This window comes from Emiliania huxleyi (assembly GCF_000372725.1).
Source record: "Emiliania huxleyi CCMP1516 unplaced genomic scaffold EMIHUscaffold_571, whole genome shotgun sequence".
NCBI lineage: Eukaryota > Haptophyta > Isochrysidales > Noelaerhabdaceae > Emiliania > Emiliania huxleyi.
In genome coordinates this window covers 1-14,712 of record NW_005197715.1, presented here as the reverse complement: position 1 = coordinate 14,712, position 14,712 = coordinate 1, and the positions used below count along the sequence as shown (strand labels likewise).

Below are 14,712 nucleotides of genomic sequence, written 5' to 3'. Positions count from 1 at the left end.
GGCCGGCGCCGGGTCGCGCGGTCGCGGCCGCAAAACCGGGAGACAAAAAGCGGGCGCACAAGTGTGCGCCCCGCGGCGTTTTGCCTGCGCTGTGTTACCCGTGGCTCTGCCGTCATCTCCTCACTGCTGGTGCATGCCCGCACTCACTCACGAGAAGAGTAAAAAAGAAACAAAACACCTGTCCGCGCCAATGGCCAACCAACTCGTCTATAACACACACACGTGTGTGTGTGTGTGTGTTTCGCCAGGGGGGTGTTGCGTGCCGACGCCGCACATTCCTATGCGCTGCTGTGCCCGCCCCTCCCCTGTCCGCTCGCTACGCCTCGTGCGACGCGCCGGCGGCCACGACCAGGGCGGACTCCTTGCCCTCTTTCGCGCTCTCCTTTGTGCTCTCCTTTTGCGCGAGCTTCTTCGCCTTGGCCTTGTCGGGCGAGCCGTTGTGCCACGGCCGAGGCGGCGCCACCGTCTCCATCTGCTGGTCCCCGGGCGCGCCCGCGCCCGGGAAGGCCATGCACAGCCACATCAGCACAATCTCGGCGAGCGAGGTCTCGATGGCGAAGGGGCGCTGCGGCACGCCTGCACACCCCGGGCGGGGGCGGGCGGTGAGGGCGGCGCGGCGCGAGTCGGAGGGAGGGGCGGGGTGGGCGCGCCGCTCTGCAAGTGGACGTGATGCATGTACCTGCGCCGCGCACGGACCGGCGCGCCTCAGGCGGCGTCCACGCACGACTAGACAGACCACGCGCGGCTAGACAGACCACGCGCGGCTAGACAGACGTCTCGCTCCGGCGAGAGCGAGAGCCGAGGCAGGGGAAGGGGAGGGCGGTGTCGCGGCGGCGGAGGGACGGCGCGGCATCTCTCGACCCCAGCACCCCCGCCCCGCCCATGCCCCACCGCGCGCGGGCGCGGGCGCGGGCGCACAGCTTGCGGACGTGTATCCGCGGCAGCAGCAGTCCGGAGGTCATGTTGAGGCACCGCCTGCGGAGCAAGCGGCGGGTGCTCACGCCTGACGCGGGAGCGAGGCGGCGGGCGGCGTGTGCGTGCATGAGCGGTCCGATCCAACGAGCGACGCTGCCGCTGCTGCTCGACGACGCCTCCTCCTGCGGCCGGGCGGGCAGCGCTCAGCCCGGCAGAGGCGGGCGGGACGGTGCAAGCCATCCGCAGCGCGCAGCACTGGCGTGCGACGCGCCTTTTGCACGACCAGCTCTCGACCATCGCCGAGACCTGGCGGTGGCGGTGGCGGGTCGTCGCTCGTGCCATTGACCGGGCCCACGAGTTCGATGAGCCGCCGGATGGCCCGGTCGACATCGTCGCGGGTCGCTGCGAGGCCGGGCGGGTCGTGCGGCGCGAGGAGGAGGTGGAGTTCCTCTAGAATCACCTCCTGCGTTCCCAGCTTTACATCGAGCGCAGTCACAAGCGCGTGCTCCAGCCGCATCGGCAGCACCTCTCCGATCGTTCCAAAGAGTACTTGCAGCAGCGCAGGAGTGATAGTGACGCCGCCGGCCATCCGGATGATTCCGCCGCTGCCGAGGTGCTTTGATCCGCCGCTGAAGAATGGAGACAGCACGGCGGCTAAGGCTGAGTCAACGACAGGCATGAAGTTTGTAAACAGGGCCGCGCCAACCAGGAGGTCGGCGGCAGGACGCGGTAAAGAGAAATCGCTCGATACAATAAACCGTGGCCCCTCACCCCTCGTCACACGTCAGACGTCACATCTCACAAAACATGACAAAGTTAGAGTTGTTTGGTATTGCTAAAAATCTCTCTCTCAAAACATGACGTGTGAGTGTTAGAGTTGTTTGGTATTGCTAAAAATCTCTCTCTCATCTCACAACCCGATCAGCGACACACAGGAGAGCGGCAAAATCTTGTGGTGGGGTTCCCTTTAGGATAAATATTATGTCGCGTTAACGCATTAGCTGACGCCTCGACCCTCCAGCGCCCTGATCCGGTCGTCGCGCTCGTCGATGACAGCCGCCAGCGCGGCGGCGGCCTCTGCCTGCCGGCGCGCCGCCTCGTCTCTTGCGGCGATCTCAAGCTCGAGCGCCTCGAGCCTCGCCTGGAGCCCCTCGCGCTCCTCGCGCTCCCGCGCCAGCTGTGGCTCTCGGCGGTCGCGCTCCCTGGCATCCTCGTCGGCACGGCGCGCCTCCTCCGCCTCCTCCCGCTCGCGCAGCGAGCGATGCTCGTCCTCCAGCGAGCGGTGCTCGTCCTGCAGCGAGCGATGCTCGTCCTGCAACTCGCGGTGCTCGTCCTGCAACGAGCGGTGCGACGCCTTCAGCTCGCGATGCGAGGCTTGCAGCTCGCCGAGGGCGGCCTGGAGGAGGGACAGAGGCACGGGGGGTGTCAGGACAGTTGCCTCGCGAGGGAGCGTCGGCTCGCCCTCGCCGACCCCGCCTGCAGCCTGCCGGCCTCCGCCTCTGCCCGAGAGGCCCTGTTGCTCTCGCGCTGGCCGAGCTGGCACGCCTCCTCGAGTCGAGCCTGTGCCGCCTTCTCCGCCTCCTCGGCGGCCAGCTGCTTGCCCCTCGCCTCGCGCCAACGCTGCGGCGTGCACACGAGGCGGTGAGAGGCAGCCGCGTGATGCGCATGGACCAAGGGCTGCATGGACCAAGGGCTGCAGGGACGGTGATGCGCATGGACCAAGGGCTGCAGGGACGGCGGGTCGCACACCTGGTCGAGTGAGCGCTCTCTTCGCGACGCGGCGGTGGCCTGGGCCATGTGGCCGCTCGCAGCCTCCTCGACGCAGCGAGCCGCGTCCGCCTCTCTCTTGGCAGCGGCCTGCGCCCGGTGCTCCAGCTCGAGGTTGGCGCGGGCGAGCTTCGACATCTTCTCGCGGCAGCGGTCGAGCGCGGCACCTCGGGCCTCCGCAAGAGCCGCCGCCTCGCGCTGCGCGGTCCCGAGTCGGGATAGCTCGCCCTCTGCGTCGTGGAGCCGCCGGAGGAGCAGCTCCCGCTCGTGGCCCGCCGCATCGAGGCGCTGCATGATTGAGGCGCACGTCACCCGCTCCGCAGCCTCGTGCCGCTCCGCGCGCTGGCGGATGAGGTCATCGACTGCAAGATCGGCGCAGGTCATCCTTCTGTGGTTGCTGGGCAATTTGGCGTGGGTGTGTGGACCTCCCGGGCGGGGGAGGTGTACGTGCGACTAAAAGAAAAACGGCACGGCCCTCGTGTTCCTTCTTTCTTTGCAAGTGCTCTGTGTTTGCGACAAAAATAAAGACCGCGGTTTCGATGGTGATCTGATCACCGCTGCATCGAGCCGCCGTTGGCCCCCGACAGGTGAGCCACAATCTCAAAGGCGAGCGGCGACCTGCAAGTGGGAGGGAGCGGGCTGAGCTCTCTAAGATGAGAGGCGAGGAGGCTGCCTGGGCCTGCAGGCGGGTAGCCTGCACGCGAGTAGACACGGCAGCAGCAGCAGCAAACCCCACGGCGCATTGGCGAGCGAGAGGAGCAGCCAGACCTGGCCGGGGGGAGGACGGAAGCTTCGGGTGGGACGGCTCAAGAGGCGGGCAGCTGGGGGCGCGCATGGCAAGGTAGCTGGGCAGCTATCAGGCGGTGTGCCGCGAAGGAGACGTAGTACGCGTCGGGGGCGAGGCGCTTGCAAGCGACGCCGTCCTCGCTCCACAGCCGGGCAGACAGCAGCGCGCAAGCGAGCAAGGAGGCCGCCTACCAGGGACAGAGGCGCCGTCGTGGCCGCTGCGCAAGGCCCGTCCTCCCGCTGCAAGGGCGCCAGCATGGCTGCGCACGCGCGGGTGGCGAGCGGGCGAGGCATCCGCAGCGGCCAAAAGAGGCGACGGCCGCACTCGTCGTTGGTCATGCCCGAGAGAACCAGCCCGTACGGCAGCAGCGCCTAGTGCAGACTCCGGGCGCGGCTCGCCAGACGCCGCAGCCCGCGCCCTCCCCTCTCAATCGTGCAGCACGCGCCGCCACGCCGGCGACAGCGAGACCGAGCAAGGAGGCGCCGCATGCGCGGCCTGCGAGAGCGCGTGCGAGCGTGGCGATCGCACCGGCGGCGAGGCCGAGCGACAGCAGCAGCGGCCACCATCTACAGAGCCGCTCCGCTGCGGCGAAGAGGCAGCGCCGCCGCCGCCGCACCAAGACAATGACGCAGTCTCCAGGGCCGACGCCGGCAGTGGGCAGCGGCAGCGCCTGATGGCAAGAAGAGGCACTGAATTGCGGAGAGGTCTGCGCGGTCCGCGGCCCGTGCAGCGCGTCACCTCGTCGCGGAGCTCGGCGCCGTCGAGTATCAGCCGGAGCTCCAACGAGTCTGCAAGAGCGAGTATACGTCCTGCCTCGACGTCGGCTGAGGTGCCACGCCCACCCGTCTCGCGCGCCAGCGCAGCGAGGTACTGCACCTTGAGCTCGCCCACCGTGGACGTCGGTGCGACTTCCACAAACACTCCATGCGCCGATGGAAGCAGCCGCTCCATCCGCACAGCAAATACTCCGGCGCCGTCGCCAGCCTCGGTGGGCCAGGTGTCGGATCGCTCTCTACCCGGCAGCAGCCGCTCCTCAGGCGAGCGCCGGGCGGCGAGGGCAAGAAGGCTCTTTGCTGACGAGTGCGCCATGCAAACCGCGCTGCTTCGAGGCGAACTTGGGCAGGGATTCGGACGCACTCGCACTAACATAAAAGAATTCAGTTACGAGAAGACTGGCTCGGACTGGCACATAACATAAAAGAACACACCGGATCTCGTCGTCCCTCTCTCAAGGTCGCTAGTCGAGAGAGATCGCCAGTGGAATAGGGAGTCCACCGTGCTGCGAGCCTGTCGCTGTCCCTTGTCAGGAGCAGGAGAGCTAGGAGAGCGCAACCAGTAGGAGGCCCGCGCCTGCCCCCGTGCCGCCGGGTGCAACCTGTCCTATACGAGAGAGGAATCCCTGGGACCCTGTCGTGTGGGTGAACCCTGCCCAGCCCCCCTCCGTGTCGCGATGCGCTCCCCGCTCCCGTTCCCCTGTGTCCCTGATCGTCCTTACAAGATCCTGCTCGTGCAGGTGGGGACCCTGTCCTTCTCCCACCCCTCGTTTGGCGTGCCCGTTTTATTTATTTATTTATCCCTCTCTCCCTCCGCCGGGCATCACTTTCACCCATATCCGTCTCCCAAGCATCTCGGTGCATCTGCCGGCCCGTCTGCGCATGTGCATGTCACCTTGTGTCGTGTCCGTGTGCCCGCGCCTGAGGCTCGAGGCCTGAGGGCGCCCTCGCTCCTCGCGGTGTGTGTCCGAATTCATTTGTACGTACGTCGCCGAACGCGCACACAACTTCAACTAATCCCTAAAATCGTGGCTCGTCGCCTCTGGGGGGGGCCGCCTCCCCGGAGCTCGTCGCTTGGCTTGTCGCGTGGCTCCGCGTAGCGACCTTCAGATTACACGCGCCCACGACTAATATGCTCAGGGCAAGCATCCGCGCGGGGGCGTGAGGGCCGTCGGCCCGTCCCCGCGAATGGTGGTCTCGGTCATACCGACACTGAGGTCTCGAGGTAGCGCGGGTTCACGGTGAACACGGCTTCGTGCGGACGGACCTTGTTGTGCTCTTCGACATCGCTAGCGAGACGGACGAGCTTGCTCTGGAAGTCAGCAAACCCGCCTTGCAACGCCTTGAGAGTGTCGCCCTCCGCGGGGAATAGGAACGTCCAGTCTCTCGGCCCTCCGGGCGTCACCATGAGCTTTGGCATGGGGGTCGAGGTGAGGGCCATCAGAATCGCGCCGCCGTACGCCGCCTCCTTGGTGCCGATGGTCTCGTCCTCCTTCCAGTGGAACGAGGCCCACGACACGTCCTGCACGTAGACCTGCACCGAACCAACCTGCTCGTGCAGCATCGTCACGTGGAAGACGAAGCTGCTCAGCACGTTGAGCACGACGCGCCGCTTCTCGGCGGCGGACAAGCCGGCCAGGTCGAGCTTGTCGGTCGCGCCGTGCCGCGCCTCCATGTTCCTCATTGCCACCAGCTGCTCGAGAAAGCCGGCGAGTTCCGCGTCCGCCTCCATCGCCTCGGCCGACGGGTAAAACGTGTCGAGGTACTGCGTCACAAAGACCTCGACCGCCTCGTAGTAGCGGCAAGCGTAGACGTGGTACGGCGTGTTGAGCGTCTGGGCGCGCTGGCGGAGCACCTCCCCCGCGCCAAAGCGTTCGTCCTCGTCGTTTGAGACGGCGGCGGGCGCGTCGGCGTAGGCGGAGGCGAGGCCCTGTCTTGTGAAGGCAAACAGGCGCGGCACGGTCGACATCCACGCGGCGAGGCCTATAGGCGCGGCCGGCACCGGGTGAAGGGGGCGGCGACGGGGTGCGGGGGTAGCTCAGCGTGGCGGGGAGACCGCTGACGGCTTGCTTATTGATGGAGATGGTGAAGAACTGGAAGGGGACGAGGAAGCGGCGGACCGGATGCGTCGGGGAGAGCTGCTCGCGCGTGGCGATCGTGATAGTGTTGGCCTGGTGCCAGTGGCAGTTGTAGAGGTGATCGATCATCGTGACGAGCGACAGAACCGACGAGCGGGCGCAGAACTTGGCATATACCCAGGCGGCCGAGCCAGGGCGGTACACCTTGAGCGCAGGCGGGCGCCACCATTCGGCGTCGGGGTCTCGCTCGGCGCGCACGATGCACGTCACCTTCCACTCGCTGTCAAAGTAGATGTCGCCTCCGTACGTGGCGAGACCGGGCCGCGTCTCGTACGCCGCGAGCGCATTGGTGCGCAGCACAAAGTAGCCGTACTCCGCGTCGGGGTGGCCGTCCGGCACCCGTTCGACGCGGTGCGCGCCGATCCCGTCGCGGCAAAAGCGCGCGAGGCCCTCGTCCGACTGCTTCTCCTCCGCTGACCAGTCCTGCACGATGGTCGGGTAAACGGAGCCGACCAGTTTCATTGCAAACGCGACCGGGTTCACTCCCGGCTCAAAGGAAGTGGGCGTGCCCCAGCGGCCATCGAAGGGGAGGAAGAGGATGCGAGCCCCGCTGAGCAGGTCGGCGGGCGTCCAGTTCAGCCCCGGGAACAAAGCGCCGCTCTCAGGCATGAACTCCTCTTCGTTCTCCACCGGCGCGTAGAGACCACCAGTGAACGGGATGTCCACTTTGCGCAGCGTGCGTTTGGGGCGCATGCAGTCGACTGGAAAGTCCTGGCGCGCGGTAGTAGGGGCCATCAGCTTCTGGGCCAAGTTCGTGCGCTGGAGCATCAGCAGGAAGGCCCAGTACGGGTCGCCCTTGGGCTCGAGAGAGCGGAACCACACCACAAGGCCGAGGCAGGCGGGCGCCGAGAGCAGCGTGCAGAGGGCCACCGCGACCGAGCCGAGAATGATCGCGAGGTAGACGGGCACGGCCAGCACCATGCCCATCAGGAGGTAAAAGAGCATGCCCGAGCACCAGAAGCCGCACCCGACGTCAGTCGGGGCGCACACCTTGTCGAGTTCACGTGTCGACTGAATGGAGTCGTACGACGAGGGGAGCGTGTTCACGTTGAGTTTGACATTCTCGCTCTTGCGAGTGCGCGCAATGTACTGGTTGCTCGGCCGGGCCACTGTCGGCCTTTCCGGCACGGGCATATACGTGGTTTGGCGGCCCGCGCGCGAGCCGCCCGCCGCGCAGCGCCACTAAATGGCGGCGGCGCTTTACACGGCAAGGAGAGGGGATCGTTCCGGATTCTTCGTTTCATCTTCCGGGCTAGGGACACACATAGGCAACGCCGCTCACAGATAGGTTGATAAGAAACAAGAAGCGCCCTCTCAGACAGTGTGAGAGAGAGAGAGATCGAAAACCAACAAACACGAAATCACAGTGGGTGAAAATCTCTCTCTCAGTGGGTGAGGGTGTGACGTGAGACGTGAGAGAGATTTTTAGCAATACCAAACAACTCTAACACTCACACGTAATCAGCACGTAATTCGGGGCCTGGAGCCCTGTTCACGCGCGCGCGAGACGTGCAGACAGGGTTGCCAGGTGAGAGCGAATGGCGCGGTTCACGCCTCGCACAACAGAGAGAGAGATGCGCTCTGCATGGTGGGACATATTTGTTTTTGAGACGTGTGAGAGGCGGACCTTCATTCACAGCCTTGTGATTGAGAAGGAAATACCTCGTTCACACAAAAGGTCGACCCGGACCCAAGAATGCCGAGAACAGAAGATTCGCAAAGAAAAACCTGCGCGATCGCGTATTCTTCTCTATTGCAATATTATGATCGGTGTGAAAACAGCATGGAAGGTGTGAATATATACAGTAATAGTAGTACCTGCCCCTCCCTGTGTGCTCAGGCAGTCCTCTAGTGTGTCTGGACTTGGCCTGAGCAACTGGTAGCGTTTGGGGCGTGAGCTTAGCCGAAGTATATAAGAGGGCTCCCGCGGCGATCAACACCGCAACTCCTTTTCTCGGTCGTTGCTCGCGCCGTTGGGAAACGCAAGGCGCACCTTTTTGTTTTGAAGACCTCGATACTTAGCGCACTGCTCGGGCGAGAGCTCAAACACGTGCCGCGTCTCGTCTTCGCCGCCGGCTACGCGCACAGACACAGTACGCGGCAGCGCCGACACGTCAACCCGCGTGTACGTCAGCGACGGGTCCCGCACGCCGCACGAGGCGCATGCGTGCAGCGGCAGCGCGTGCGCCATGCGCTCGTCGCTCCACTCGCCCAGCAGCCGCCGCTTCGTCTCGTCGGACGGACGTGCACGCAGCGCTGCAGCAGCGCCGCCGTCTCGTCCTCGGGCCGCTCCAGGTCCATGACGACGTTCGTCGAGGCGTGGAAGCGCGTCTCCAGGTCGATGGCCGCCTGCTCGGCCGCGGCGAGCTTGCCCTGGTCGACGCACATGCCGCACACCGCGTGCGCCGGGCAGCCGCACTGGCCGCGTTGTGGGCGCACGGTCTTGGCGACCGCCGGCGCTGCGCGCCGGTCGTGCTGCTCACGCTGCCGGCGGCGCTGGTCGCGCGCCTGCCGATCGCGCGTGTTCGCGGCGGCTGCATCTCCTGCTCGTTTCGCTCGCACCCGAGCGGCTGTCGCCAGGCGCTTCAGGTCGGCGGTGCTGCGCGCGCGGCCGTCGGCCAGGCACAGCCACATGTCCTCCTCCTCGGCAGGCTCGCACGGCTTGCCGTCGAACTGCGGCTGGCGCCCGCGACGATGCTTCGCCCAGGCCGGGCACGATGGTGCCGCGACGAGCGGCGTCGAGGCGACGGCCATCGATGGGTCCAGAAGACTTGGAGACACTTCTCGACCAAAAAATCAAAAAAGTCGAGCACAATTGCGTTACATGGGCATGGCCGGGGTTTCTGCACCGAACGATCTTACTTTCGGTCTATCGAAAGTGTTGATCGATAAAAGAATTCTGCGACCGCCAATCTGTAGACTGTCTCCTACGCACAACCGGACGCCTCGCGTACGCCACGCGTGCTCTCGTGCATCAACACGTGCTGGCAGGTAGCCCCTCGACAACGCCGGATGTGGCTCCTTCAGGCTGGTGCGCTGTTGGCGTACGGCAGCCCGACGCCGGCTCGCGCCCGGACGGCTCGCATGGCAGCCACCGCGGATGCGCCGTTCTGGTTCGACCCTTGCCTCGAGTTTGGCCTCGACGAGCCCCGCCCAGACGCAGGCACCCTGCCGCTCCTGCTCGTGCTGCCTGGAGCGGACGGCTCTGGAATCACCGCGTGGATGCAGTTCCCGTCGCTCGCACAAGAGTACGCGGTGCGCGCCCTCTGCGTGCCGGCCGGCGACCGCTCGAGCCACGCCGACCTGGTGGCGCTCGTGTCGCAAGAGGTGCGGTCGGTCGGCGAGGGTCGCGAGCTCTTCCTGCTGGGAGAGTCGATGGGGTCCGGGGTCGCCATCGACGTCGCGCTCGACGTGCCGCAGGAGCTGTCCGGCCTGTTGCTCGTCTCCCCCGCGACCGGCTGGCACCGCAAGCTCGGCTACCGGATCCTGACCTGGAGAGACTCTGTCTTGGTCTCGAACCGCGGCCCGTGGCCGGCTCTGCTCCAGCTAGTCCTCACGCTGAGCTCGTACGAGCTGCTCGACGCCGCGCAGGTCTCCCTCCCTCGGCTACACCTCGGCCGCACCTCGGCCGCACCTCGGCCGCACCTCGGCCGCACCTCGGCCGCACCTCGGCCGCACCTCGGCTATAATCGCACGAGCTGCTCGGCGCCGCGCAGGTCGCATCCACCTTCCGACGGCTGCTCACCGGAGAGAAGTCGCCCCTTCTGCTCGGCGAGGCGCGGACGAAGTACGCCTGGCGCGTCGTCACCGCGCTGCCGGCAAGACTCGCCCTCTCCCCGGCGACGGCCTCGCACCGCAAGGGCTGGGCGGAGCCCACGTTCGCCGCCGGCAGACGGGTGGCCGAGCTGCAGGTCCCGGTGCTGTGCGTGGCCGGGACAGCCGACCTCCGCGTGCCTGCCGCGGACGAGGCTCGACGCTTCGAGCGCGAGGTCTGAGTCACGCGGCCGCATCTCCACCCTGTCTCGACCCTTCTGAACCCTCTCTCGGCCGCGTCTCGACCTGTCTCGGCTACATCTCGGATACATCGAACCCAGCAACCCTTTTCAGGGTTCCTCTCGATTGCAAGGTGTCGCGCTGCCGGTGCGTCTACGTCGAGGGCGCGGGGCACGCCGGCGCGACAGACGATCGGCTCGACTTGCGCGCCGAGCTCGCTGCGTGGCGAAGGGAAGTGATAGAGGTGAGCCGGAAGGAGCCCACCACGGCCGCGACGGTCTGACGCATCACAGAAAAAAAGAAGGCGTGAAGATGATTTTTTCTTTCACTTTGGCACGGCTCGGCGAGGGGCTCACGGCGGGGTCGCACACGGCGGGGGTGTGACTGGGCCGCTGTGGAGCGATGTGGTCAGGGGAACGACGAGACACAAATGGGACAAGCGTCAGCGGATCAAGGATCAGCACGGCGAGCGCGAGATTGAATTCGCCGACGTGGATGATCATAACGTGGTGACAAAGACCGTCATGGGAGCGCGGGTGCTGCGCGGGTGCGGCAGCTAGCAGGCGAGGAGGGCGGCACTAAAGCGGACCCGCTGTGTCCGATCGTGCGGCTATGCGGAAAGCCGCGCAGCAATGGACCGAGGAAGATGAGAACCCGCCTAGAGCGACAATGGCGCACTTGCTTAGCAGCGCCTGCCTGGGGAATAGGGAGCAGGCCAGATGGTTCCTCAGAGTAGCGCGAGCGCAGACGGGGACGGCGATCAGCAAAGTAGCACAGGCGGCACCCGACTCCAAGGATACGCTGAAGACGCTGAGGATGGCGCATGTCGCTGCGCTGAAGGGCTCACGCTATAGGGTGCTGGATGAGGACGGGTACGATGCGCTAGCCCCCGCAGTCGGGGGGGTGTTGCCAGCACTGGTAGATGACCGCTCGGAGAAGAGCCGGAGGGACCTTGGCGCCGGGGTCACGAGGAACTTGCAAGTCGTGGCCGAGGCGGCGACGGGAGCGGTGCAGAGGTGGATCCAGCTCAACGATGAGGCTACCGCGCGCATAATGAAGAGAGAGGAACACATCGAGTGGCTGAGGAAGCTCTTCGCTGGGTGGAAGGAGGCCCGGTCGGCCTTGAGGGAGTCGCGGAGGAGGAGGGATAACGGAGGTAACGTGCGGACAGGCCAGCAGCCAGTGGGACGAAGACGAGGGCCGCGATGGCAGCTCAAGCGGGAGGGAGCGGAGACAGTGGGCAGCGAGCGAAGTGGGTGAGACTGATGATGCTCCTTCGACTTAGGGAGCGGTTCAGCTGCTGGGCGGGCTTCAGGGTGGTGCTCACGAGAAAAGGAATCGACGCAATGTACAAAGCATACAAGAAGAGGAGAAAGAAGAGGACGGACATCGGTGATGACGAAACAGAAACTAGCGCAGGCGAGAGCAGGGCAGACCCGGAGATGGGGGAGTCGGAGCAGACGGCATCGGCCGCCGAGGGAATGTTGGGAAGAGGCACGAGGAGGGCGGCGACCTCAACCGACTATGGATGACCCGTCGCCAGACGACGCAGGGCAGACGACGGGGAGGCGGAGCAGACGCGCAGGGCGAGACGAGGGAGGGAGCAGGACTTTGCGGAGATCAGCAGGAGGATGTACGAAGACATTAAGAGTAGCAGGGACCCGAGGGACCATGTGGAAGACGGCTAGTGCTAGTCCCCCACCGGGAGGACGACCCCGGCTAGTCGCCGACCACACACCCACAAAGAACCCTGCACAAAGATCGCACGGGCGGGGACCTGTTCCTTTTCACCCATCTCACAGTAGAGGTGTCCGTTTTTTTATTTATCATCGCGCTGGCCGAGACGGGTGTCGGGTCATGCTCATGGTTCGCCCCTCTCTGTGGTGCTCGCACACGCGCAACACCGAACACGACCCCCCCGCGCGATACACACCACACCACACACGCCGCACGCCGCCAGAGGCAGTCTCGAGTGTGCTCAGGTGAGCTGCTCATTCTTCCATCGCGGCCTCAAAGGCTTAAACAAAGGCGGAGGCGTCGGCTTCCCCCTCCAGCTCCTTGCTGGGGTCTGCCGCCTCATCGGCCTCGAAGCGCGAGAACGCAAAGTGGGTCTCGTAGGGCGATGCCACTTCGTACATGGCCGCACTGCCTGCGCACACGCACGGAGCGCGAGTCAGATGACACAAGACTTTACGCCACCCTGTATCCGCACAGCTGCGCGCCTTCGATCGCGCCCTCGGCCATGGCGCTCGTCTTGAAGCGGCCGGCGTGGCTGCCCAGAGGCGGGTAGGCGTCGCGCTTGCCGTTGCGCGGCGTTGTTGCAGAGAAGGACTGGCCCACGATGCCTACAAGAAGGTTCCGTGAGGCTTCCACGCTGGTCTAGTCGCACCACAGCGCCAGGGCTGCCGGTGAACGCCGTGCGGGAGGGAGCGGGCTGCCGCGTCGCCCGCCGTGAGGATGTTGATATCGAGCTGGTGCTTTGGGCCCGAGATCCTCCACCCCACCGTGTTGGCCCCGACGGTGAAGGTCCAGCCACGCACCTGAAATGAGAAAAGGAGGAGGAGGTGGTGGTGGTGGCGGTGGCGGTTGGGGGGGGAGAGGGTGTTGTGAGGGCCTCGAATGTCGCGCTCGAGTAGTGCGGCTTGATCGAGAGCTCCTCGCAGCGCCGCAGCGTGGTGCCGAGACCAAAGAAAAAGGCATGGCCGCCGCAAGAGCCGGTGATAAAGTCGAGGCCGGTGTTGTACTCGGTGAGCCGTGAGGCGATGAAGGAGACATTGGCCCACTTGCGCTTTGCCCCACCGACCCGTGCGATAACGTGCGCCTCGGTGATGTAGGATCCATCAATGGTCGTGTTGGGCCACCAAGGCGGCGTGAACGTGGCGTCCTCAGTCTTGACGTTGAGCGCAACGCCTGGCGCGGAGAAGAAGGAGTAGATCGCGCCGTCGCGGCCCCTCAAGTCTGCCTGCCCGCCGTGGGCAAAGTGGACATGCGGGTCGCCGGCGACGCCCGGGGTGGGGAACGATCGGCCACCCTTCGCGTGCGGAGGCGGCGGCGACGGCGGCGGCGTGAGCACCCTGTCGATGACATGGACCACGCCGTTGCGCGCAATGATGTCGGCGACGGTCACCTGTGCATCGTTGATGAAGACGCCCGAGCTCGTGACTCGAGCCACCGCCATCTCGCCGGCGGCCGTCTCGATCTCGCCGCTCGTGAGCTGTGTCGACAGCACGCCCTGCCCCGAGACGACGTGGTACAGGAGCACGCTCGTCAGCGCGCCGGACGGGTCGGCGAGCAACGCGTCGAGGGTGCCGGCGGGCAGCGCGCTGAAGGCGGCGTCCGTCGGAGCGAAGACGGTGAAGGGGCCGTCGCCGTCGAGTGCGCCGACGAGCTCAGCGGCGACGAGCGCGGCCTCGAGGGTCTGGTGCGATGGGCTCGCCGCCACGATGGCTGCGATGGAGGGCGGCGGCGACGGCGGCGGCGTGAGCACCCTGTCGATGACATGGACCACGCCGTTGCGCGCAATGATGTCGGCGACGGTCACCTGTGCATCGTTGATGAAGACGCCCGAGCTCGTGACTCGAGCCACCGCCATCTCGCCGGCGGCCGTCTCGATCTCGCCGCTCGTGAGCTGTGTCGACAGCACGCCCTGCCCCGAGACGACGTGGTACAGGAGCACGCTCGTCAGCGCGCCGGACGGGTCGGCGAGCAACGCGTCGAGGGTGCCGGCGGGCAGCGCGCTGAAGGCGGCGTCCGTCGGAGCGAAGACGGTGAAGGGGCCGTCGCCGTCGAGTGCGCCGACGAGCTCAGCGGCGACGAGCGCGGCCTCGAGGGTCTGGTGCGATGGGCTCGCCGCCACGATGGCTGCGATGGAGGGCGGCGGCGGCGGCGGCGGCGGCGACGGCAATAGGGGTCCTGCCACGGTGATCGCGATCTTTTGACCGGCCATGCAGTGGAACCCCACCGAGCAGATGTAGTAAAACGTGCCTGGTTGATCCATTGTGATGGACAGCCTTCCTCCGCTTGACGGTGCCACCAGCTGCTGCCCGTCTAGCACGCAGCTGTCGAAGTCTGTCTTCGAGAGTGACATAACCACATTGTGATAGCCACTCCACGCAAAGGTGATGACCTGTCCGACCTCGGCCGTCATCTCGCCTGGGCTCATCGGGATGGACCATGCCAGTGTCGTTGCCACCGACTTGCGTGTTCGCGCCCTCGGAGAAAGCTCCACGCAGCCATCGGAGGCTCTCTGACCGTCGGGAAACGGCACCGTGTGAAGCTCATCGACGGCGGGCCTCTGGACATGAAGGCAAGTGCCTCCGGGCCAAACCACGTCAATAGA

The 14,712-nt window shown here is 65.9% G+C and overlaps 7 protein-coding genes across 7 annotated transcripts; 2 read left to right on the top strand and 5 right to left on the bottom strand.

Annotated features, from left to right (window-relative positions):
- Positions 1–374: 374 nt before the first annotated feature.
- On the bottom strand, positions 375–1,594 carry EMIHUDRAFT_459657 (hypothetical protein; the record flags this gene model as incomplete). Its single annotated transcript, XM_005764932.1, has 5 exons — positions 375–576; positions 651–679; positions 919–975; positions 1,042–1,097; positions 1,172–1,594. Coding segments are annotated over 5 exons (765 nt in total), but the record flags the coding sequence as incomplete, so codon positions are not given.
- A 194-nt stretch (positions 1,595–1,788) lies between these two features.
- EMIHUDRAFT_459656 (hypothetical protein) lies at positions 1,789–3,104 on the bottom strand. Its single transcript, XM_005764931.1, has 3 exons — positions 2,665–3,104; positions 2,392–2,535; positions 1,789–2,311 (listed from the first exon to the last, which is right to left on the bottom strand). The coding sequence occupies exons 1-3, from the start codon at positions 3,064–3,066 to the stop codon at positions 1,913–1,915; spliced, it is 945 nt and encodes a 314-aa protein (XP_005764988.1). The 5' UTR covers positions 3,067–3,104; the 3' UTR covers positions 1,789–1,912.
- A 129-nt stretch (positions 3,105–3,233) lies between these two features.
- Positions 3,234–4,558, bottom strand: EMIHUDRAFT_247362 (hypothetical protein; the record flags this gene model as incomplete). Its single annotated transcript, XM_005764930.1, has 7 exons — positions 3,234–3,300; positions 3,383–3,450; positions 3,564–3,656; positions 3,820–3,840; positions 3,911–3,964; positions 4,086–4,139; positions 4,208–4,558. 7 exons carry the CDS (start codon positions 4,556–4,558, stop codon positions 3,234–3,236), a joined length of 708 nt encoding a protein of 235 aa, XP_005764987.1.
- Positions 4,559–5,443: 885 nt separating this feature from the next.
- Positions 5,444–7,514, bottom strand: EMIHUDRAFT_247361 (hypothetical protein; the record flags this gene model as incomplete). Its single annotated transcript, XM_005764929.1, has 2 exons — positions 5,444–6,225; positions 6,299–7,514. 2 exons carry the CDS (start codon positions 7,512–7,514, stop codon positions 5,444–5,446), a joined length of 1,998 nt encoding a protein of 665 aa, XP_005764986.1.
- Positions 7,515–9,392: 1,878 nt separating this feature from the next.
- On the top strand, positions 9,393–10,656 carry EMIHUDRAFT_120072 (hypothetical protein; the record flags this gene model as incomplete). The annotated part of the gene is made up of 2 exons (XM_005764928.1): positions 9,393–9,890; positions 10,507–10,656. 2 exons carry the CDS (start codon positions 9,393–9,395, stop codon positions 10,654–10,656), a joined length of 648 nt encoding a protein of 215 aa, XP_005764985.1.
- A 329-nt stretch (positions 10,657–10,985) lies between these two features.
- Positions 10,986–11,905, top strand: EMIHUDRAFT_247358 (hypothetical protein; the record flags this gene model as incomplete). The annotated part of the gene is made up of 2 exons (XM_005764927.1): positions 10,986–11,488; positions 11,659–11,905. 2 exons carry the CDS (start codon positions 10,986–10,988, stop codon positions 11,903–11,905), a joined length of 750 nt encoding a protein of 249 aa, XP_005764984.1.
- Positions 11,906–12,391: 486 nt separating this feature from the next.
- EMIHUDRAFT_459654 (hypothetical protein) lies at positions 12,392–14,535 on the bottom strand (the record flags this gene model as incomplete). The annotated part of the gene is made up of 4 exons (XM_005764926.1): positions 12,392–12,518; positions 12,586–12,718; positions 13,059–13,335; positions 14,293–14,535. The coding sequence occupies 4 exons, from the start codon at positions 14,533–14,535 to the stop codon at positions 12,392–12,394; spliced, it is 780 nt and encodes a 259-aa protein (XP_005764983.1).
- Between the last annotated feature and the right edge of the window lie 177 nt (positions 14,536–14,712).